The 24,494-nt window shown below is 44.4% G+C and overlaps 1 protein-coding gene across 1 annotated transcript; it reads right to left on the reverse strand.

The window, feature by feature from the left end:
- Positions 1 to 16,747: 16,747 nt before the first annotated feature.
- On the reverse strand, positions 16,748 to 21,735 carry RTP1 (receptor transporter protein 1). The gene is made up of 2 exons (XM_038749813.1): positions 21,464 to 21,735; positions 16,748 to 17,264 (listed from the first exon to the last, which is right to left on the reverse strand). The coding sequence occupies exons 1-2, from the start codon at positions 21,733 to 21,735 to the stop codon at positions 16,748 to 16,750; spliced, it is 789 nt and encodes a 262-aa protein (XP_038605741.1).
- Positions 21,736 to 24,494: the final 2,759 nt, after the last annotated feature.

Consider the following 24,494-nt stretch of genomic DNA (forward strand, 5'->3'; position numbering starts at 1 on the left):
CTGAAAATCTCTTTGCTGTTATCTCCGATAACCACAGTCTTCACCATCTCCTCTATTCTCTACTCTGCGACCCTGACTGAGTCTCCCAGCTCATCTCATTCACTCAGAAACTTTTTAATGCTCTCTTTCAGTAATCTCTCTCTCTTTCCCTCCCTCCATTCAGAAACCAAACTTTTCCCCTCAACCGTTTCAATCAGTCATATTTATTGAGTGCTTACTTTAAGTTCATTGTGGGCAGGGAATGTTTCTGTTCATTCATTCATTCAATCGTATTTATTAAGCGCTTACTGTGTGCAGAGCACTGTACTAAGCACTTGGGAAGTACAATTGTTTTATTGTACTCTCCTGAACGCTAGTACAATGCTTAGTACAATACACAGTCAATAAATACTATTGAATGAATGCTAAACACTTGGAAGAGTACAATGTAACAGAGTTGGTAGACATGTTCCCTGCCCACAACAAGCCTACAGTCTAGAGGGGGAGGCAGACATTAATATAAATAAACAAATTATGGATCTGTACATAAGCACTGTGGGACTGAGTGAGAGGAGAATAGAGTGCAAATCCAAGTGCAAGGGTGTTGCGTCAAGGAGAGGGAGAAGAGGAAATGAAGGCTTAATCAGGGAAGGCTTCTTGGAGGAGATGTGCCTTCAATAAGACAGAAGATGAGGAGAATGATCACCTCTGGAATAGTGTCTTCAGTGTCTCCAATCCTCACTGAATGATAAATAAGATCACCTGCAGCTGGGTTTCTCAGATCTACTAAGCACTGTGGCTCAGTGGCAAGAGCACGGGCTTTGGAGTCAGGGGTCATGGGTTCAAATGCCAGCTCTGCCGACTGTCAGCTGTGTGACTTTGGGCAAGTCACTTAACTTCTCTGTGCCTCAGTTACCTCACCTGTAAAATGGGGATTAAAACTGTGAGCCCCTCGTGGGATAACCTGATCACCTTGTAACCTCCCCAGCACTTAGAACAGTGCTTTGCACATAGTAAGCACTTCACAAATACCATTGTTATTATTATTATTATTATTATTACTCTATACCTAATGATTCTCTCTTTAGTCCTGAATGTCCAGCAGTCTCTCTATTTTCCCTGGTTTAGGGGTTTGATGATTTATTCTGATGACTTGACACCTGTCCACATGTTTTGTTTTGTTGTCTGTCTCCCCCTTCTAGACTGTGAGCCAGTTGTTGGGTAGGGACCGTCTCTATATTTTGCCAACTTGTACTTCCTAAGCACTTAGTACAGTGCTCTGCACACAGTAAGTGCTTAATAAATACAATTGAATGAATGAATGATGATGATGGCATTTGTTAAGCACTTACTATGTTCTATGCACTGTTCTAAGCACTGGGAGAGATACAAGGTAATCAGGTTGTCCCATATGGGGCTCACAGTCTTAATCCCCATTTTACAGGTGAGGTAACTGAGGCCCAGAGAAGTTAAGTGACTTGCCCAAAGTCACACAGCGGACAAGTGGTGGAGGCAGGATTAGAACCCAAGACCTCTGATTCCCAAGCCTGGTCTCTTGCCACTGAGCCACGCAGCTTCTGAGTTAAAAATTCAGAACAAATTATTAAATTGCAAACTTCTAAAACATTTTTAACTCCTCTGTTTAGCCTCACTTCCTTTTTTACCTATGCTCATACATTTTCTCATATCCTGGCTCTCCTGAACTTCCTTCAGATCTCTTTGTATCACTCTTTTCTTCTGGGAAATTAATCATGCACTACTATCAGTCAGTCAGTCAGTCATATTTATTGACCACTTACTGTGTGCACTGCATTATACTAAGACCTTGGAAGAGTAAATATAACAATAAACAGACATATTCCCTGCCCACAATTAGCCTACTGAAGGCCCAGAGACTTGAAAGTATTCTAAATGGTTCAACAATGCAGTAAAAATCCTGATCAAATACTATACCCTGAACATCCTGGGCTAAGTGAACTTTCTCAGCTCCCTTGAGTGGATCATCTTCCTTTTCTTCTGTTTGCTTTTGACCTGCCTTTGAAGTGCAGATTGTGAGCAAATGGGTGGGAAGCAGTTCTCTTTCTTTGTGGAGTTAACACTGTTGGTCCTCTACAAGTGCTCTCATTACTATTATGAGCAGTAATGATCGCATAAGACTAGCATTGAGAAGGAGGCACTTGTTTCTGAGGGTAAAAAATGAAATAAAAGTCTTAATGGGGTTAAAAGCTGCTTACTCTAAGGAATATTGGCTTTTCTTGTTTTATTGCCTTCCTTAGCTGTATGGATAGGAAATGTTACATTAAGATAGGATTGGCAATAAATTGTTAGCTCTAGAAGGTGTTAGAGAAAACTTGAGAAACTTTCAACCTAGAATAGGGACATGCTCTCTGAAAATCATTTCGGGTGGTGATAAGTAGGAAAGTGGGAAAAAAGATCACTCTCTTACAAGTGTATAAAAATATTATATATATATGTATAAATGGTATTTATTGAGCATTTACTGTGTGCAGAGTATTGTTCTAAGACTGAGACAGACATTAAAATAAATTACAGATAAGTACATAAGTGCTTAAGGAGTACAGATCCAAATACAAAGATGAATCAGAAAGGAGGGGGAGTAGGGGAAATGAGGGCTTAGTTGAGGAAGGCCTCTTGAAGATGTGATTTTAATGTGACTTTGAGGGTGGGGAGAGAGATGGTTTGTCATATATGATGGGGGAGGGAGTTTCAGGTCAGAGGGAGGATGGGCACAAGAGGTAGACCATGAGATGGAAGAGATTGAGGAACAGTGAGTAGGTTGGCACTAGAGGAGCAAAGTGTGTGGGCTGGGTTGTAGTCTAAAATCAAGATAAAGTTGGAGGGGGTGAACTGATTGCGTGCCTTAAAGCCGTTGGTAAGGAGTTTCTGTTTGCTGCGGAGGTGAAGGGGCAACCATTTGAGGTTCTAGAAGAGTAGGCGGATGTGGACTGAACATTTTTTTTAGAAAAATGACCTGGCCAACAGAGCATGGTAAAGACTGGAGTGGGAAGGAACTGCAGGCAGGGATGTCAGGGAGGAGACATAATCAGTGCCTGGATCAGTATGGAAGCAATTTGGATGGAGAAGAATGGGTGAATTCTAGAAATGTTGGGAAGGTAGAACGGAGAATATTTCCTGACAGATTGAACAAGAGGGTTGAATGAGAGAGTTTTGTCAAGGGTAATGCCAAGGTAATGGCCTCGTGAGGCAGAGAAGATAGTGGTTTTGTCTACATTAAAGGAAAAGTCCGAGGACAACAGGATCTGGGTGGGTATATGAGTTCTGCTTTGCCCGTGTTAAATTTGAAGTGTCGGCAGGACATTCAAGTAGATATGTCCTGAAGGCAGGAGGAAATGTGAGACTGCAGAGAAGGAGCATATGGAGAAACAATGTAGCTTAATGAACAGAGTACGGGCCTGGCAGTAAGAAGGACCTGAGTTCTAATTCTAGCTCTGCCACTTGTCTGCTGTGTGACCTTGGACAGGTCACTTCACTTCTCTGTGCCTCAGTTCCCTCATCTATTAATTAGAGGCTAAGACTGTGAGCTCCCTGTGGAGCTAGTACAACATCCAACCTGAATTGCTTCTATCTATCCCCGTGCTTAGAACAGAGCCTGGCACATAGTAAGAGCTTAAAAAAAACATTATTATTATTGTTGTTGTTGATGATGATGTTAAGGAGAGAGATCAGGGCTGGAGAAGTAGATTTGGAAATCATCTGTGGCTAAGATGGTAGTTGAGGCCCTGGAAGTGAATGGGTTCTCCAAAGAAATGGCTGTAGGTGGAGAATAGAAAGGACCCAGACCTGAACCTTGAGGGACTGAGGATGGGGGCTAAAGAGGAGCCTGCAAAAGGTATTGAGAAGGGGTTGCCAGAGAGATAGGAGGAGAACCAGGAGAGGACAATGCCAATGAAACCAAGGTTAGGCAATGTTTCCAGGGAAAGGCTGTGGGTCACAGTGTCAAAAGCAGCTGAGAGGTCAAGGAAGATTAAGGTGAAGTAGAGGTCATTGGATTTGGGGGGAAGGAAGTCATTGGTGACCTTAGAGAGGGCAGTTTCCATGGGGTAAAGTTGGTCAGTCATATTTATTGAGCACTTACTGTGTGCAAAGTACTGAACTAGGCACTTGGGAGAGCATAATACAACAATAAATTGACACATTCCCTGTGCACAATAAGCATACAGTCTAGAAGGGTAAAAGTGGTGGAAGCCAGATTTAAAAGGATGAGAGAGAGAATTGGAGGAAAGGAAGGGGAGGTGATGGGTGAAGACAACTTAATAATAATAATAATAATTTTGGTATTTGTTAAGCACTTACTATGTGTAAAGCACTGTTCTAAGTACTGGGGAGGTTACAAGGTGATCAGGTTGTCCCATGTGGGACTCACAATCTTAATCCCCATTTTACAGATGAGGTAACTGAGGCTCAGAGAAGTGAAGCGACTTGCCCAAAGTCACACAGCTGACAAGCGGCGGAGCCGGGATTTGAACACATGACCTCTGATTCCAAAGCCCGGGCTCTTTCCACTGAGCCACGCTTCTTCCCCAAAGGTGATCAGGTTGTCCCACAGGGGCTGACAGACTTAATCTCCATTTTACAGATGAGGTAACTCAGGCCCAGAGAAGTTAAGTGACTTGCCCAAAGTCACACAACTGAAAATTGGCAGAGCCAGGATTTGAACCCATGACCTCTGGCTCCAAAGCCTATGCTCTTTCCACTGAGCCATGAGAGGAGATATACATGAGCATGCTTGAAAGCAGTGGGAAAGAAGTTATTAGAAAGTGAGGAGTTGAAGATGACAGTTAAGGAAGGGGCAAGTGTTTCAATAAAGTGTGAAGCGATGAAGTTGGAGGAGCAGGTAGACTGGGTATGATTTTGAGAGGAGGTAGATCTCTTGAGATTCTGCTAGGAATGAAGGGAAAATCATTCATTCACTCAATTGTATTAATTCATTCATTCTATTGTATTTACTAAGTGCTTACAGTGTGCAAAGCACTGTACTAAGCATTTGAGAGAGAGTCAAAGAGTGGGAAGGAAAAAGGATGGGCTAGTGAGAAGCAAGGAAGATTTTAGGAAGATCATGGTTTCATTTTCATCAATAAAATATGAGGCCAGATCATTAGGGACAAGATATTTGGAGTAGGGTGAGGGAAAACAGATTTGAGGAGGGAGTTAAATATCTGAAAGAGCTGGCATGGCAATGGGCATGGAAGTCGATAAAGGATGGGGAATGAATAACTAAAGATCACATTTACATTAACCCTTTGCAACCCCTCTCCAAGACTTTTCCCAAATTACCCTCAAGGATTAAGCAAATCAACAAGAATTACATGACTATTATGCTGGGAAAGTGACGTCAATCAGTTTGGTCAATTGACTACCAAATTGACCATTCAATTTTGGGCAATTATAAAAGCCAGTTATCGACACTACTAACTCTAGTCCTCACTTACTTGTTTTCCCTAATTATAACCATTTTCATGGTAAGATTTTTGATGGTTTAGGGAATCCATGATTTGATTTTGGAAATGTCAGGGATTGGAAATGGAGGTAGACTTTAGGCATTTGGTTTTTAGCAATTTGATTTGTTCTATGCCCACACAAAAGTGATTTCTTTCTCCTCCTGAATATTCTGTAAGCTGGTTAATCAATCCTTAAAATAGCAAGAGTTGAGATAGATGGATAAAAACTCTTAGTTCTGATATAAGGTGTGTTTCCACTCTGCATTTTGACTAGCATCCAATAGCAGAATCCAGGGAATGCTCTATGCAACATACGATGTCAGAAGAAAGTTTTGTGTCTATGCTCACTGCAATGGATACATCATAGGTCGTAATCGACGGGCTGTTTGGACATTGTGATGTGAGCTTTCTCAAGGAAGAGTTTTTTAAGAAAGCAACATCTTATAAAAGAAGTGAGTGTAGTTGGATGGACAGAGAGATAAATAGCTAAGAATAATGTCTTGGATGGATAGACATCTGCCTTATACTCCTTTCTGAAATCTTTTCTAATTCTTCACATGAGAGGACCTGTAGTTTTAATTGGTCCCAAGATATTCCCCTTGGACATTTATTAGAATGTCCTGTTTGTGAAGAGAGGCAATGAATGCTGTCTTTAAATGAGGTACTCCCACATGAAATAACCTATGTTGGGTTAAAAGATACAGATATGTTCTTTGTATCCCTCCATTCATAATACATACACAAATCATAGTAGAGAGCCTGGCACATAATTAACATTTAACAACTGCCATAAAAATTACACAGCAGGGTGGTGGACACTCTTTGCTTCAAGCCAAAAAAAAAAAAACTGGCACTAACATCTGACTTCAGTGAAGAGGAAATTAGGAGGCAGAGTGGGAAGAAAGAGGACAGGAAAGATGAAAACCCAAAGCCATTACATTTTTAAAATCCATTGGCCTTTATGGGAACACCCAATTTTGCAACTCTGACGCCAGAGAGAAAACCATTGAATTCTCTGAAATCATAAAAAAGGGGAAAACAAAGCACTGATAGTGCTGTACTACTTTATTTGTTCCCTGAAAATGATCAGGAAAGGATCTTTTGGAGGCAAAGAAATTTTGTTTCCCAACAGTGAGCTTCTACTAAGGAAGAAGACCTAGAAGAGCAGTGGAGAACTTCAAGGAGAGCAGAAACAGCCAGGTCAGACCAAAATGTTTCCTGATAAGAAGGACACTGATAGCTGACTTTCCTTGAAGGAGGGCTTGGTCAGGTCCTGGTGGGGTGGGAGACCAGTTGGGGAGATGCTAGGAACTTTTCAAGTGTAGCACAGGACTGAGACAGAGGAAGTCAACTGCTCAGAGCCATTAGTGCTCTTCCCAGGACACAGCAGTGGCCCTAATACCCGACATTAAAAGAGCCTCAGGGGAACTAAATAGGCAGCCAATTTGGACCTAAGCCCCAAAACACTTAACAACAGACAGCTGACAACTCAGAGAGAAATGACATTCATTGTCAGCTGGCTGCGACTCTCATTCTTCTATATCACACATCTTTGTGTTTCTTAAGAGACAATGTATGGTCAATTTATCGAATTGCTGTTAAATTCACACACCCAAGATTTCACAAAGGCTCCACCTTAAAGCTACTCTAAACATGCCTCCTTTTGGTCTGCTTTATGTTTCCCATGTCTTAATCTATGTCTTCAATCGAAACCCCACTCAGAAAAGCACTAATAAAATGGTTCTTGGCACTACAAAGGAGACATGCCTCAATCCCGAGGAAGAAGCTAATGGATCAAGGGCAGATATTTCTATAAAACTGCCTTGAACATTTAAATCCCAGAACTTTTTGAATAAGAATTTATTTCATTTGACCAAATTCTCTAAGGAGCTCAATATTTATTAGCTCAGATGTTGAAGAATGGATTAATCTTGAAATAGGCAGAAGGGGAGCAAGCAGGGAGAAAAGATTGAAGGCCCAGTTATGCCAACAATCACCCAACAAGGCCTGGAGTAGAAGAACAGAAAAATGTCCTGTACTTCAGCCAAGCTCCATCCAAGCCATTTTCCTGCCTTCGCCCGAGGCTGACCTTTTTAATCCCGGGACTTTCTGCATGCCCCACCCCTCTTTTCTAGAATGTAAGCCCTAAGCATAAAAATGATTGTATTTGACCTGATTAGCTTGTAGCTACCTCAGCATTTAGTACAGTGCTTGACACATAGTAAGGGCATAGCAAATATTATTGTTATTACTACTAAGTGATTGGATGGAAAAAGTGGTTCGTGGAAGGGGTGGCTCTGTGTCCTTTTATTTACCCTCTAAAACCTATTCCAGTCTTTAACCAACCTGCTTCAATAACCATGCTTAGCACTCGTCTTCTCCCACAATCCCTTTACACATGCAGTTGATGTCATGGCAGAGGTAGTGAGAGAAGGTTCCCCAGGTTCGAACCCTCTCTTAAGGATAAGCAGGAGCAAACTACGTATTGAGTGGGGCCATGAAGAGTATTAGTGATCTTGTGAAGAAATGTTCAAAGGGAGATTTTTCCAGATGGGAATGCTGCAGAGGGTTAGGGTTAAAGGCCTGGAAGGATATTTCTTTGGCGTTTCAGCCAAAGGGAACTGAGCCCAGAATTAGTTGCTGCTTGCTGTTTGTGTGCATGTGTATGTGTGTGTGTGTGTGTTCACATCTCGGAAATCCGATGACCTTAGAGAAGCGAGAAGCACCTCGCCTAGAATTTCTGGTAAAGTAGCCTCTCAACTTCAAGGTCATGTCGCATTTAAAGGATGTGGGCAAGCTTCAACTCACTACATTTTGCATCCTGAACCAAAGAACCTGCTCTCTATCTCTTTCTCTCTTTCTCTCTCTCTCTCTCTCTCTCTGTCCCTCTCTCCCCCATGCTCTAAACACCCCCTTGTAATTGCAGGATGGGTTGTAGGGAATGATTTGGTCCTCTTCAATAATCTCTTACAGTTCCATTTCACCACCCACATCTCACTCTGGTTGCAGTGAAAGACATATCCCAGTGGAGATAGTTTCTAAGCTTGGACTACAAGCAAGAGAAAGAGGAATGCTCAGGGGCAGGGTTAGGAATGTTTATGAGTTTGTCTTGGTGACTGAATGTAAGTGCTTGCAAAACCATCTGTGTTTTGGGAATGTATTTTCATGCAGAGCATATCTACAGGGACATAAATGCAACATTTCAAGTTGTATCTTTGTAGGGGCACGGTGTTGCATTTTCTTGCACAATCACAGTTATACCAATTAGCCCAGTCATATCTCAGTTAAGACCTTTGGAGGCTGTAGCACAGAATCACAACAAAAGATTTTGTGTACTGCACAAAATCACACCTATAGTTGCATATATATATATGCACACACAGAGAATTCTGTAGACACAGATTCTGCTGTGTTTCTGCATTTTAAGTATTCCAGATATTCCAGTTACACAAGTCGGCAAATTAAAAAGTGGCACTTACCAAACACGACTCCCATAAATGTGTCTGAAGGCAGGGGGAAGATCCAGGCAGCTCAAAAACTGGAGGGGAAAGGGTGGGGAATGAGATAGATGATGAAATGTGGAGATTGAGACCTTTAGGGTGGTGGTGAGGCCTCAATTCAGGTGAATTTTCTGATGATTTTCTGAGGGAAACCATCCACCCTGGCCAGCCATTAGCCACTCCCCTCTCCTATTTTAGTATCTCAGCTTCTGCAGCTGTTTCTTGCTTGCTGCTGCCCACCAGGGCCTCGTCTCTTCTTCATGAAATGGAAAGGCAAACAGCCTGGGACTTGTGCATAAAAGGTCATTTTCCCGGTGAGAGGATAGAGTGTGTGTATATGGGCAGGGAATGTGTCTGTTTATTGTTGTAGTGTACTCTCCCAAGTGCTAAGTACAGTGCTCTACACAGAGCAAGTGGTCAGTAAATATGATTGAATAAATGAATGAATAACTGAAAAGAGATAGAAGATTGAGTGTGTATAGGTAAACCAAAGGCGAGGAGGTGCATATAGAGAAAAGGAGAGAGGGCTGAATGTGTGCATGTAGACGTAAGGGGAGAGTTGCTCTCACTCCTCATTTCTTAAATGCCTTTTCATTCATTCAGTCAGTCATATTTATTGAGAGCTTACTGTGGACAAAGTACTGTACTAAGCACTTGGGGGACTACAATATCAAAATAAACAGACACATTCTCTGCCCACAATGAGCTCACAGTCTAGAGTGGGAGACAGACATTAATATATATTAATTAATTATATATACACAAATGCCGTGGGGCTGGGAGGCGGGGATGAAGGAAGGGAGCAAGTCAGGGACCATGCCTGGAACATATCTCCTCATCCTCCTCCAATCAGTGCAAGGTGCTATTGTTAACATATCATTATCATTAGCTTCTTTTCCCACTACCACTCTTCCTCTTTCCTTCCCCGAAATATCAAGAGTCACCGTCAGACATCTAGCCACCCTGAAGCAGGAAAGAATCTTCCACCTCCTTCTGCTACATGACCGCACAACATTTTGCATGACCTCATTATGTTACACTACATGCGTATATAACATATCAGAATGACACTATATGAAAGTCAGTTCAAACCCACAACCTAAATAAGGTCTCAGAAGGGACTCCTCCCTGGCCAGCTATAGGGAAGCAACGTGGCTTAGTGGAAAGAGCTTGGGCATGGGAGTCAATGGTCGTTGGTTCTAATCCTAGCTCCATCACTTCTCAGCTGTGTGACTTTGGGCAAGTCACTTAACTTCTCTGCCTCAGTTACCTCATCTGTAAAATGGGGATTAAGACTGTGAGCCCCACGTGGGACAATCTGATCACCTCTTATCTCCCCCAGCACTTAGAACAGTGCTTGGCACATAGTAAGCACTTAACAAATACCATTATTATTATTATTATTAAAATGGGAATTAAGACTGTGAGCCCCACGTGGGACAGGCTGATTACCTTGTATCTACCTCAGTGCTTAGAACAGTGCTTGGCACATCGTAGTGCTTAACAAATGCCATTACTATTATTACATTTCCCTCCCAGGTTCCTTTTTGCAAAACTGCCACTTCCATCTAGCTTTTCCCCTGATGGTCTGCCCTGAAACAGACTCCCTCACTGGTGGAGCTAGCTCAGCCCCCCTGCTCCTCCCCAGCTCTGAATTTCTCCATTGACTTGGCAGCTCCTTTCCAGATGGTTTTGCTGGCAGACACGAAGGGAGTGCGGTGGTTGGGGTTGCGGGGGAGTGTCAACCAAAAGAAGGTCTTTTTGCATCTCATCTTATTTCCATCACTCCCTTTTACACCTCCTTCAGGCATGGCAAAGCAAATAAAAGGCCTAGTTTTACCACCATAGTACACCTACATCAGGATCACCACATAAAACTCTGGTCACCATAACATAAGAAAATTACAATAGAGCCATAGATAACTTGAAGAAAGTGATGGAGAAGGTCCAAAGAGAGACAGAAAAGTTTAGATATTTTCAGTCTGGAAAGACAAGGGCTGAGGACGGGAATGATTGAAATTCACAACATCATGAAAGGGAAGGGCAGATAAAACACTGAATTTATGTTCACCAAATGCCACAGCTTCAGGATGAGGTGTGCCCACTGAAGCTTAAAAGTGGTGGTTTCAAAACGAACAAGAGGAAACACTTTGTCACAGAGAGCGGGAGATAACCATATGGAAGTGGTTACTAAGAAAAGTTGTGCAGTTGCATACCAAGAAAATACCAGTATGTTCAAAAACTGATGACACTCATGGGAAAGAGGTCCAAAACGGATCACTAAAGGGAAAGTTAAAGATTAGAGACTGTCCATCCATAACTATTAAGATATCTATCTAGGACAACCATCACATTGTTCTGAAAGCATCACCTTGCCCCAGGAAACTAGGCTGAGATGGACCATTGGTCTGACCAAGAGTGGTCTAGATAGAGGTCCTGGAACTCATCTTCCCCCCAAAACTGGGCTTTCAGAGTCTCCTAGTTTTAATACACTATGAAGTGTTCAATACTACAGCCCGCAGATTTCAACAGCCAAAGACGAATGAAGGCTCAGAAAGCCACAGCGAAGTTTATTAATAGCATACAAAGCACATCTAACACATTCATTTATGTGGGGATATTATTTTTCATGAATTATAAGAATGCTTCCTGAGAACAACAATTTGCCACAGCAAAAGCTAGGCCAAAGTTTTCACATCCGTTGACGGGTAATGGGGAAAATAGAGATTTGTGTGTGGGTGTCTTCGTCCTTCCACATGGCCAATGGGAGCGAATGCATGACCTTGTCGGTATGTAAATAATTGAACAGTGTGCAAATGACCTCATGGCAATGCAGTCAAGGTTTCCGGAGTGAATCATTTCTATTTCCACCGCAACCTTTGGGCCTTGTTATATCCACATCCAGAGAGCAAGCTGTAGTAAGTTCTTTTGAAAAATGAAGCCTCCCGGACCGTAACTCAGGATGGGTGAGCAACAGCCTACGAGAATGGCAGTGAAGTTTATTATAAGATGTCTCAATCTTTCAGTTCTTGTCAGTGTCAACTAAAATGCACTCTTGGAGGAGAGAGTCTTAGCTCTTGAGCAATTGTCTCAGAGTTACCCTTGAGTCACTATTCCCTCTCCACCCACTGAAATTAGGAAAAGAGGCAATGTGATTTCCCCTCCTTCCTGGGCATTGGGATGGAATTAAAGAGTTAGGAGGACCTGCTTGTGGCCTCATATGGGGTAGATTTCAATGAGTCTGAACTTTAGGCAGGGCCTCAGCTCCAGTCTCAACCTCTGGCTCTCCCATTTTCGTGAAGCCATTTTTTTTTTCAAAAGGACACACAAGAAGCTTATTGACCTACACCCTCTAAACTCCAAACAGATGATAAGGTCCCCGGAATTTAGGGTGAGGGGGAGACACTTGGAACTTCTGCAAACAAGAATCTTAACAGGGTGTCCTTGAACCAGCCTTTTACAGTGGAAGTCCTCTGGAGGGTCCAGAGACTGGTTTCACAAAGATATTCCCGTTATGCTACCAGAAATGGATTGGACTTTCCCTCAATCAGATTTTTTTTTGAGAGATGAGACTGCCATCTGCAGGCCTTTCCAAAGTGGCTGTGAAGTATTTAAATGGGGGTTTAATACAGGCCCTGCCTGTACGGGATGAACAAGTGTGCAAAGATAATTTTTCATTTGAAAAATCAAATTTCAGACCAAAGCCGCCCCAGTCAAACCTGAGATGAAGTGCCAAAGACAAATAGTCTTGGTTTGCAGCCAGCAGACAGAGCTACACCCATCCAGGGCAGATCCTGCCAAGTGACTCCCACAATGACTCCTTAGAGGCCCTCTCTAAAAGAGTTCTCCAATCCAGAAGCTCTCGTTTTGATCTGCATGGGGTAAGAGGTATTTTAAAGGACATGTTCAGTGCCAAATTCTCTTCTGACTTGAATGAATCAGGGCTAAATCGAACATTAGGGTCACAGTTCTTTTGTGGGGAGTGGAAGGGAGACAGGGAGAGCCCTCTTGGAACCTCATCCTGCTGGTCTCTTTTGCTAGAACTCACCTCGAGAGTCCTGACTTCAGCAACATCTACCTAATTGATAGATAATACTTGAAGTTTTTCCAGTCTGGGCAGGCCAGCAACAGAATAAGGGAGCAGCATTAAATGGTCAGCACTCCCAGGCATCAGTTGACAATCAAGCAGACTCTCTGACCAATCAAGGGGCACTCAAGATAATATAATCATGTGCCCAAGAAATCTATAATGTCTTAGATTGAAGCCAAAGGCTTTTGGCTTACTCCAAGGTAGTCTGACAATATTTTATCACTAACTAACCCATTTCAGTTTAAGTGAAAAGGGAGCTGAAGCATTTTTTAAGAAAACAAGCCCGGGTTTTGCACTGATCAGACTTGGCTACTTCCGGGCCGAGAAAATGCAGGGGCTAAAGAGTAGGACTGGAAGATGATATGCTAGAGGGAAAAAAGCAAGGGCTCAGATTTCTCCATAGGAAAAAGCAGGGAGCTGCAGTTCTGGTGTTAACTGTGACTCGTGCCCTGCTGCCCAGAGTGAAAAGACAAAAAAAGTGTGTGAACCAATCTAACAGAAGGGTCTTGTAAGAATCCTAGGGAGGAAGGCAAAGAGAACAGAAAGATGAGGGGGATTTCCCTGGGGAGATACATGATCCACAGAGGACTGGACCTAAGCAGTTATTGCAAGCCAAATCTGATTTTCCATCATCACTATTCCCAATCACAATAATATATTTTAATTAAGCATAGTTCTTTCCTATTATCTCATTTTTGATCCTCACCACAGGGAGGGGCCGCTACCATTATCTCCCCTTAAAGATGGAACAATGTAGAGATTAAGTGGTGAGTTTTGGGTCTCAGTGTGAGTCGGTTGCAAAACGGGGACTGCTTTTTCAATTGCTTTATGGCGCCTTTTTCAACCAGACTACACTGGTTTGCAAGTTTCTCACATCTTTCTCCCAAGAACACGGGCGTGTTTAATTTGCAGATGTCATTACATTCCCATGCCCAGTATCCTAGCTGGTGAAATCCTAGGCATGTAATCTGAATCAATTAATCCATCAATGGTATTCACTGAGTGCTATGTGTACAGCACTATACTAAGTGCTTAGAAGAGTACAATACTACAGTAGCAGTATTCACCATAGCATAAGGTATTTTTTAGGTGCTTACTATGTGCCAGGCACTCTACTAAGTCCTGGAGTAGATACAATCTAATCAGGTTGGGCATAGCCCATGTCCCACATAGGGTTTACAGTCTTAATCCCCATTTTACAGATGAGGGAGCTGAAGCACAGAGAGGTTAAGTGACTTGCCCAAGGTCAAACAGGAGACAAGTTGCAGAACTGGGATTAGAACCCAGGTCCTCTTGATTCCCAGGCCCATGCTCTAGCCACTATACCATGCTGCTTCTCAAAGTTGGTAGCCATGTTCCCTGCCCACCAGGAGTCTAAATTTAGAGTCTAAATTCCCACTTGGGAGGTGGGATTCCAGACCCACCCCGTGGATCCCTGAGCTGTAGGGGGACTACATGCAGCTGCAACTCTTGTAGTCCCGACAATGCTGAGAACCCTAACTCCAGGAGCAGGGGAAAGTCCTCTTTTCAACCCTAAGCACCTGGAGAATCTACCTATAGGACTTTCCAAGGCAGAGTGCAAGCCTAAATTCCCTGATGCAACACAGCTGAAGACTATGGGAGGCATTTTAGCTTTTTTAGGGAAATGGGCCCACAGGACATTGGGCAGAGTTGTAATTCCCTTTTCTTCATCAGCCACCACAGGATCTCACTAGCTTTTGGGGGGCCCAAGTAAACTCAGGGTGACATGGAGATAAGTCTTGCAGGCAATCTCAACCCCTTCTTGAAAATTTTCCCTTTTCCCTATATAATCCTTTGTTCTGGGGTTGTAGTCTTTCAAGGTTTTTTTGTTGTTGCTGTTCTTTAAAAACAATTTTGCATAAAAATGTTCAATATACTGAGTCTGGCCTGAGCAGTGAAAGTGTAGGGGAGTCCTGTAAGCTCCTGGAACATTATTAACTTTACAAAAGTTGTACAACAGGGGAGGCTATAGCTCTCTTTCCCAAGCCTTACTGGAGCATCTAAGTTTCATCCATTGCAGTTGGCCAACTAGGAAGCTAGGCACAACTCAACCTCCCAGCCAGGCACCTGGAGGCAGAGGTGGTCCTGAGGTCTCACCAATCTGATTAATCCATGGTATTATTAGGCACCTAACCTGTGCAGAGCACTGGGGAGAGTATTGAAGAGGTAAAAAGTACAATTCCTACCCTCAAAGAACTTACTATCTAATGGGGGAGCCAGGCCTAAAACATAATAATGGGGGAGGAAGAAGGGAATGGAAAGGTGGAGAGGTGAATTAATAAGTGTCTAAATAGGCAAGTACATCTATCAATGTGAATAAAAGTGGCCTGGGTGGCAGCAAGGGCTTCAGTGCAGAGGTGGTGTGAAAGTGCTTAGCTGATTGTTGGGAGGATATGACCTAGGAAGGAGAAAAATTAATCAGGGAAAGTTTCCTGGAAGAAGTGAATTTTCAGGAGGGTTTTGAAGATGGGGAGAAGCATGGCGAGCTACCCCATTGGCCATCCAATGCCACTGAGACCCAAATGGACTTTGTTTGGCAGGGGTTTATGTGAGAACCACAAATCCCACCACACTGGGTCCTGTCCAGCTATCATCCCCTCCCCTGTCTGTTTCGTCTGAAAGCCAAACACTCTTCCCCTGAATATGCTTGGACAGTTCCATCTCTTACATCTCTCCCTGGCAGTTGTCAGGAAATTCATTTTCCCCAAATCTCAATGAGAGAATGGATCCCATGAGTGCTTTCCCATGTTCAAGAATTTCCGGCATGTGTTCAGAAGCATTTCTACCAGACTTTTTGAAGGGCAGTTTTTCTTACAAGACCCTGCTACCCTATCCAGCACTTCCATTTAACCGGTGAACCAATGTCCTTCAGATACTTACCTGGGGCAATATTCCACTGCTGTTTGGAAGTGATCTTAGGACTTAATACCCAAATATTCTGACTCCTGCTATTGCATTCTTGCTTCCGGACTCTAGTTGAGGGCTTACTCTCTCATCCTGACTCCCAACAAGACTCTGGAAGTTTAGATTGCTGTCACTCATTGCCTTTCCATGCTCACTTTCCAAAGAGCTGAGAGCTCAAGAACAGTATATCCCCACTGCACCCCTAGCTAACTTTCCTAAATATTTAAAATAGAACCTGAAGTCCTCTCCCCTTGATCAGGTACCGTAGATATTGCTACCCCCTTGAGAGAGAGCCCCACAGGCTCTGAGAGTTCCTTGTTGGTGTTACCACCTGGATGAGGGGGACCAGTGGCTGGGAAGGACTATGGGGAAGTCGCATGACCAGGCTGGGCCTATAGAGCATCGTCTCTGAGACTCTCCCATCCTCAGATAGCAGACACTGAAGGGATTGCCCTTCAATAGCTGGAAATGTGGTTGGGTAAGGGTCAGTGATGTCGAGATTGAGCAGAGAGGGCAGAACTTGGACTCGGATGGGGAGGGCCAAAAGGGCAGGAAGAAGAGGAGACAGATTCTAAGGTCTTTGAAACCTCCCCTGGGGTGGAGAATACCCAAGAGGAGCTCTCGTTGTCGGTGACGACTAAATGCCCCACCGACTGAGGATGCTAGGACAGTTCCAGTCACCTAGACTACACCTGCTCTAACCTGCCTCATGACTCTTCCCCAACCAAAGCGTCCTCTGACACACATTCATCTGGCCGAGCCAGGCGAGGCTGTTAGGCAGGGCTGCCGAAGGAGATCTGCAGGTATATGATGAGCAAGAGCACCGTGGCCCAGAACATACACCAAGGGATGGAGCAGAAGTCGCAGCTGAACCCCGAGTCATCTGTCTTGGAAGGACTCGCAGCCCGGGAGAAGGTGTAGGTGGTGGCCTCTTCGTCTAGCATCTTCTCTGTGGGCTTCCAGTGGGTGATGCCCATGCGGCAGGCCTCGCAGGAGTCTCCCCGGTGGTGCCGGTTGTCTTGGCGGCTGGCCACGTGGATGCGGTACTGTCCCCCGTTCTCCCCGTAGCACTGCTCCCGGAGGCTGCAGATGAGGTTGTCCACCAGCCCCTCGATGTTCTCCTCCAGCATGCTCGACTCGTCCAGCCGGGCGGTGCCACACTCGTAGCAGAACTGCTTGAAGACTCTCATGCGCACGGAGCCCATCCGCTGGGTCCGATCCAGGAACATGTGGAAGAGGATCACCACTTGGGAGGACTGCCAGGTATGCCAGCACCAGGAGCAGTGGAACCTACGGGGAGACAAAGCAGAAGTAATGTGGTGGCGTTTCTCGGGCAACGGCACCAGGCCCCTGAGGTGCCAAGTGGATTGGGGAAAGGAAGAGGGGAGCATTTCCAGCCTCTCCCTTCCCTCATGCCTCTAGTCCTAGAAGATCTGTTCTCAGATGGGGCCCTGCTCATTTCTGCTGCCTGGGGGGGCCTCATCCAGTTGTTTGTGAGCTCCTCCCCCTGCCTTCCCTTCTCCCCACACCCAGCCCCTTATTCACAGAGGAAGCAAAGGCTCTAGAGGATATAGATTAGTACATGACCCATAGAAGACACACACCCCCCATCATAAAATAGAGATTATCCTATAATAATAATAATTATGAAGGCATTTATTAAGCATTTATTACTATGTGCAGCTATTATCTTGTAGCCCAAATAGGATGCATGGCCCCTATAGGATATAGATTATCCTAAGGCCCACATGGGATACAGAGCCTCTTTAGGAAACAGGTGATTCTATTGCTCATATAGGATATGCAGGCCCTGTAGAGTGTGGATTATCTTATAGCCCATATAGTATATACAGGTCTTTTAGGATAACAATGATCCAAGAGCCCATAAAAGACGTACAGCCACTGCTGGATATAGATTATCCTAAAGCCCAAAAAGGATACAGAGTCACTGTCAGAATAGATTGCCCTGTAGCCCATATAGGGTACACAGTCCCTGTAGGGTATAGAATACCCTATAGCCCATATAAGATACATCATCCCCATAGGATACTCATATGTGGGATGTACTTCCCCTATATGTTATATAATGTCCTGTAGCCAAATAGGATATACAACCTCTTTAGGTTATACATTGCCCCATAGCCCATATAGAAAGTACAGCACCTTTCAGATATAGATTACCCTATAGCCATACAGTACACACAGCCCCACAGGATATGGGGCTCACAGCTCACAGCCCCATAGCTCACATAGGATAAACAGCCCCTTGAGGATATAGATTATCCTGTAGCCCATTTAGGATTCACAGACCCTGTGAGATGTACAATATCCTTTAACCCAAATCAGATATGGAGGAGAAACAACTTGGCATAGAAGACAGAGCATGGGCCTGGGCGTCAGAGGAGCTGAATTTTAATCCCAGCTCCACCACTTGTCTGCTGTGTGACCTTGGGCAAGTCACTTCACTTCTTTGTGCCTCAGTTACTGCTTCTGCAAAGTGAGGATTAATATTGTGAGCACCATGTGGGACATGGACTGTATCCAACCTGATTATCGTATCTACCCCAGCACGTAATACAGTTCCTGGCACATCTGGCACATACTAAGTTCTTAAAAAATACCAAAAAAACCCCAACTACACCATATCCATGGGCTGTCCTGGACATAGGATGCACCATCCTTATAGAATAGGGAATGTCTTGTAGCCCATATTAATTGATCAATAAATCAATCATATTTAAACAATCATAATTAATCATACTTAATTTTAATCATAATAACCACATTGAATCCTACTTGGTCATAATCATATTTAATCAATCAGACTGCTAGATTGTAAATTCACTGTGGGCAGGGAATATGTCTCTTTATTGTATATTGTACTCACCCAACTGCTCAGAAGAGTGCTCTGCAAACAGTAAGTGATCAGTAAATATAATTGATTGATTGATATAGGATGCATAGCCCTTAAATCTCATAAAGGAGATTTAGGGGCGATGTACAGTATCGGATAAGCAGATATACAATGTGCAGCCTTTAAATCCAATAGCAGGGATTTAGGGGTTGTGTACAATACTGGATTAACAGCCCCAATTCAGGAAACACAACCCCGAAATTCCAAACAGACAATCCCAAAAGACATAGCAGCAAGACTCCAACCCCTTCTTCACAGTCCCTCTCTCTCTCAACCTCCCCTCCTTCAGATCTTCCTCTTCTTAGCAATTCTCCTCCTGCCTCAACTCTGTTACCGCATATATCTCATGTCACAGTTGAGAGACCTGAGCGGAGGAGGATCTTGGGTGCATCTGATCAAAAGAGAGACATGTGTTCTATCTCTTTAGGGTTAATGAGAAAACAGCTTTGGGGCTGTGGAGACAGGACCTTCCTCTATCACTCACTTTCCCTTTTACTGAGTAGCAGTTAAGAGTATTTATTTAATGCTTATTATGTGCTAAGTGCTGGGGAAAAAATACATGGTTGAGGATTAGACATGGTCCCTGGCTCACAATCTGTGAAAAATCAATACCTGTATTCATTGCTCTCTCCAAAGTAATCAGCACTGAAAAAGTGTGGTCTTTTTAAGACTACCCTGGCTTGTCTTGACAACAGCTGGTCCAAGGTGATATCCATTGGTAAAGAAGTGCTTCTCTCCCTGCAGGCTGGTTCTTTATCATCCTGCCCCAAACACATTGCCCCTACTGTGGCCCTGGGACAGGTTGTGGGGTGAAGAGGAACTGAACACAATATAGTCCTCTGCATAGAGTCTCTATGTATACAGACTCTCTTGCCTTCTCAAGCTCTTAGTACAATCAATCATATTTATTGAATGCTTACTGTGTGCAAAGCACTGTACTAAGTGCTTGGGATAGTACTGTACAAAAGAGTAGATATGTTCCCTGCCCCCAATGAGCTTATAATCTAGAGGGGGAGATAGAAGTTAATATAAATAAATTATGGATGTGTAAATAAGTGCTGTGAATAAAAGGCACAAAGCCAAGTTCAAGGGTGATGCAGAAAGGAGAGAAGGGGAAATTAGGGGAGCAGCATGGCTTAGTGGATACAGCATGGGCCTGAGAATCGGACGGTCATCCCAGCTTCGTCCTTTATGTACTATTTGGCCTTGGGCAAGTCATTTAACTTCTCTGTGCCTCAGTTACCTCCTCTGTAAAATGGGGATTAAGACTGTGGGCTCCATGCAGGACAGGGACTCTGTCCAACTTGATTTGCTATTGTCCACTCCAAGGCTTAGTACAGTGCCTGGCACTTAAGTGCTTAACAATTACCATATTTTTTTTTGTTTTAGTCCGTTTTTTTTTAGTGGTATCTGTGCTTACTACATGCCAGGCACTGTAAAAAGCTTTGGAGGAGATGTGCTTTTAATAAGGTTTTGAAGGTGAGGAAAGTGATCTCCCGTCGGTTGTGAAGAGGGAGAGCATTCCAGGCCAGAGTCAGGATGTGGGTGAGAAGTCAATCATGAAACAGATGCAGTTGAAGTATAGTGAGTAGGTTGGCATTAGAGGGCAAAGCGGGTGGCATTGGATTAAGGTAGGAAATTGGAGGAGGTAAGAAAGGAGGGTAGTATAGTACAGGACAGTGATAAAATAGAGTTGTATTTTGCCCCCCCTTTCCCCACATTCCTTCACCCTTCACCCACCCATTAGTCTTGAAGGTAAGGATAATGCCTCAATGTGACACAATCAATCAATTGTTTTGATTGAGCGCTTATTGTGTGCAGCGCACTGTACTAAATGCTTGGGAGCATACACTATAATAAAGTTGGAGTCTCTTTTTTCCTGCATAGCACAATTCCAGAGCTTTTAGGACAGATTTGGACTGGCGGACCAAAATCAATCAATCAATCATATTTATTGAGCGCTTACTGTGTGCAGAGCACTGTATTAAGCGCTTGGGAAGTACAAGTTGGCAACATACAGAGACGGTCCCTACCCAACAGTGGGCTCACAGTCTAGAAGGAAGAGACAGAGAACCAAACCAAACATATTAACAAAATAAAATAAATAGAATAGATATGTACAAGCAAAATAAATAAATAGAGTAATAAATTAAACTGATCACCTGAGATCAGAAACACAAGCTGCTTGCCACCCTCTCAGTCCTTTCTGGTCTTTGTTAATCCTATCTGGTGTCATTTTCCAAATCTATCCCTTCAGGAATGTCCACAGCTCTTGTTTCCGTTTTTCTTTTTTCCTCAATCTCTTCTAGGGCAATCCACCCGCTTTGCTCGGTTCAGGCACCTCAACCACTCAGGTGTCATACCATGACCTCTCCATCTCCCCTCCCCTGTTATCCCAGAAAAGTGGGATAACAATAGGTCTGTGTTTCCCGGAATGCAGCTCCTCACAGTCCCCACTGAAGCGGCTCACCTCTGCTGCCGGGGCCGGTAGGATTGTGAGGGTGAAGGGGGGGAGACAGGGGTCTTCAACCTCCTTGTCCCTCCCTCCGCCGCCTCTCATCCTGCTTGGACTCACCTGCCGGAGGCGTGTTGTTCCAGGTACTGCTTCCACCCGGGGGCCAATACGTTATGCTGGAGGTTGGGATCGATGATCAGGTCCCAGCTGTCTGCCGGTTTCGCCTCCTCCATCTTTTCATAGAAGACTTTCTTCCACTCTCCCGTAGTCAAGCTTTTGCACATGTTCTCTTCAGAAGAGCTGGGGCTCTCTGCTATACCAAAAGACAGGGTGGGCAGCGAGGGAAGGCTAATGGCCGGGCAGTGGAGTTTCCACAACCTAAACTTCCTCATTAACAACACCTGAAAGGAAGGAGCCCCTGGATCCCGAAATGAGCTTTCCTTTGTCCTCACAGGTACGTGTAGTCATGGCAACTAGGCAGGGTGCCAAGCACCCAGGAGCTCAGAAGAAGTGAAACCAAAAGGGAGTTTAGTGCCCTGAGGTAAACTGCTCACAGAGTCCCTCCCCAAGTCAACTGAGTGGTGGAGAGACCTTGGAGTGGGGTGGGAGAAATAATAGGGAGGTCACTGGGGGGATCCACCTCAGGCCATTCCCAGATTATCTTGTAAAAGGCCAAGGAGGGCAAGAATTCCTCTCTGCTCAAAGACCCTTATGGGAAAGAATCGGAGCCTCTGAGAGCTATGGTGATAGGTATGTTAGAGAGCATTAAGAAGAAAGTGAAGAAAAACAACATCCCAATTGATAATAGCTCTTCCAATTGTCTCTTGGATGTAGTCACTGGTTCAAATGCCTGGGGTTGGGGATTGTTCCTAGGAAGCCTGTTAAAAAGAATTTTTAATTCATTTATTTTACTCTATTTTGCAGTATTTTGTACTTTGGGTGTTTTGGTAAAGGCATTGTCAGGTTGCAAAAAAACTTTTGGGCTGAGGAATCAAGTGCTGGATTTTTTTATCTCCTCTAAAGATGGTCTCCTGTACAATACCTCCAATGTTGCTCTGAACTCTTCCATATCCTGTATACAGCTGGTCCTAGTTTAACACATGGTAATCCTTCACCCATAATCACCTAACCTTGGATCTGCAGGGCACCCATTGTTCTATTAATAATCACTTGCCCACATGAAAGAAATCTGTTTTAGGGCATAAGTTCCTAGGGAGTTGGTAGTATCTCAATTTTTTTTTAACTTAGTTTATATAGCACCCACATGCATATGAATGCAGTAATTTGATAATGATGAAATAAGCAATTGTGAACTCCGAAGAGCAAAATTTAATCGAGAATAACTATGAAGCATTCGTAGCTTCCCAGTTCTGCTCTTGAATCTCCGTGTCATTGTGAGGAAGTGGTTTAAGCTGTTCTTGCCGCATCTTTCTCACCTGTTAGTGGATCAATAATAGTTATAGGCAGGGTTGGATTAAGCCCCTGGTGGGCTCCAGAGCTGATCTATCTTGTGGGCCTCCCTCGCCCCATGTCCGTGACACCAGTGCATCATGTGGCACTGCCACTCAGCTGCAGGAATGAGACAGGAGTGAGAAAGAGGGGGAGCAAGAGTTGGAAGGAGGACATCCAGGCTCCTATGGCAGCAGCCAGATCCTCTGCCCCCCAGGGTCATTCCCACCTGGTCCAACTCTGCAGCAGTTGCTAAGAGCGGGCTGGAGACTCTTCCTGGTTTGACGGATGGAGGGTGGCGGTGGCCATGGTGGGAGTCTCCTGGGCCAAGCACTTGTCCCCCATGGACATTCCCTGCTCCACTAGTTGAGGATGTGTGATTGTTTTCCTCCCCAGGCCAATCTCTTACCAATGAATTAATCAGTGTTATTCTGGGGGGTGTTTATTATTTGTAGGGTGCTTACTGTGTGCTGAGCGCCTAGAGTACAGTCTCCTCTCCCCAAAGTAATTGAATCCTACACTACCTGACTTTTTGCTGGTTGGAAAATTTCTTAAGGAATCAGGGATGGCTGCTACACTTGCACAGTATCAGAGGAAGTGGAAAGAGAGATGTTGCACGTGAAATAATAATAATAGCATTATTAAGTACTTACTATGTGTAAAGCACTGTTCTAAGCACTGGGGAGGATACAAGGCGATCAGGTTGTCCCACAGGGGGCTCACAGTCTTCTTCCCCATTTTACAGATGAGGGAACTGAGGCCCAGAGAAGTTAAGTGACTTGCCCAAAGTCACACAGCTAATTGGTGGAGCTGGGATTTGAACCATGACCTCTGACTCCAAAGCCCGGGCTCTTTCCACTAAGTCACGCTGGTGCTACCCTACACCCTCTGAGGTTGTTCGTGTGTGGCAGTCATTTTAGTAAATCCTGCTGTGGACTCCTTCTAAGACTGTCCTAAGCAGCATAGCCTAGTGGAAAGAACACAGGTTCAGGTGCCAGAGGATCTTGGTTCTAATCTCAGCTCTGCCACTCATCTGCTGTGTCACCCAGGACAGGTCACTTCACTTCTCTGTGACTGTTACTTCATCTGTAAAATGGGGATGAACACCGTGACCACCATGTGGGACAGCACTTAGTGAAGTGCCTGGCACCTAGTAGGCATTTAATAAATATCTTTAACAAAATACGCATCAGGCAGAAACTCCTCACCCTGGGCTTCAAGGCTGTCCATCACCTTGCCCCCTCCTACCTCACCTCCCTTCTCTCTTTCTCCAGCCCACCCCACACCCTCCGCTCCTCCGCCGCTAATCTCCTCACCGTACCTCGTTCTCGCCTGTCCCGCCATCGACCCCCGGCCCACGTCGTCCCCCGGGCCTGGAATGCCCTCCGTCTGCCCATCCGCCAAGCTAGCTCTCTTCCTCCCTTCAAGGCCCTACTGAGAGCTCACCTCCTCCAGGAGGCCTTCCCAGACTGAGCCCCTTCCTTCCTCTCCCCCTCATCCCCCTCTCCATCCCCCCCATCTTACCTCCTTCCCTTCCCCACAGCACCTGTATATATGCATATGTTTGTACATATTTATTACTCTATTTATTTATTTATTTTACTTGTACATATCTATTCTATTTTATTTTGTTAGTATGTTTGGTTTTGTTCTCTGTCTCCCCCTTTTAGACTGTGAGCCCACTGTTGGGTAGGGACTGTCT

The sequence above is a fragment of the Tachyglossus aculeatus genome, chromosome 7 (genome assembly GCF_015852505.1).
Source record: "Tachyglossus aculeatus isolate mTacAcu1 chromosome 7, mTacAcu1.pri, whole genome shotgun sequence".
Taxonomy (NCBI): Eukaryota; Metazoa; Chordata; class Mammalia; order Monotremata; family Tachyglossidae; genus Tachyglossus; species Tachyglossus aculeatus.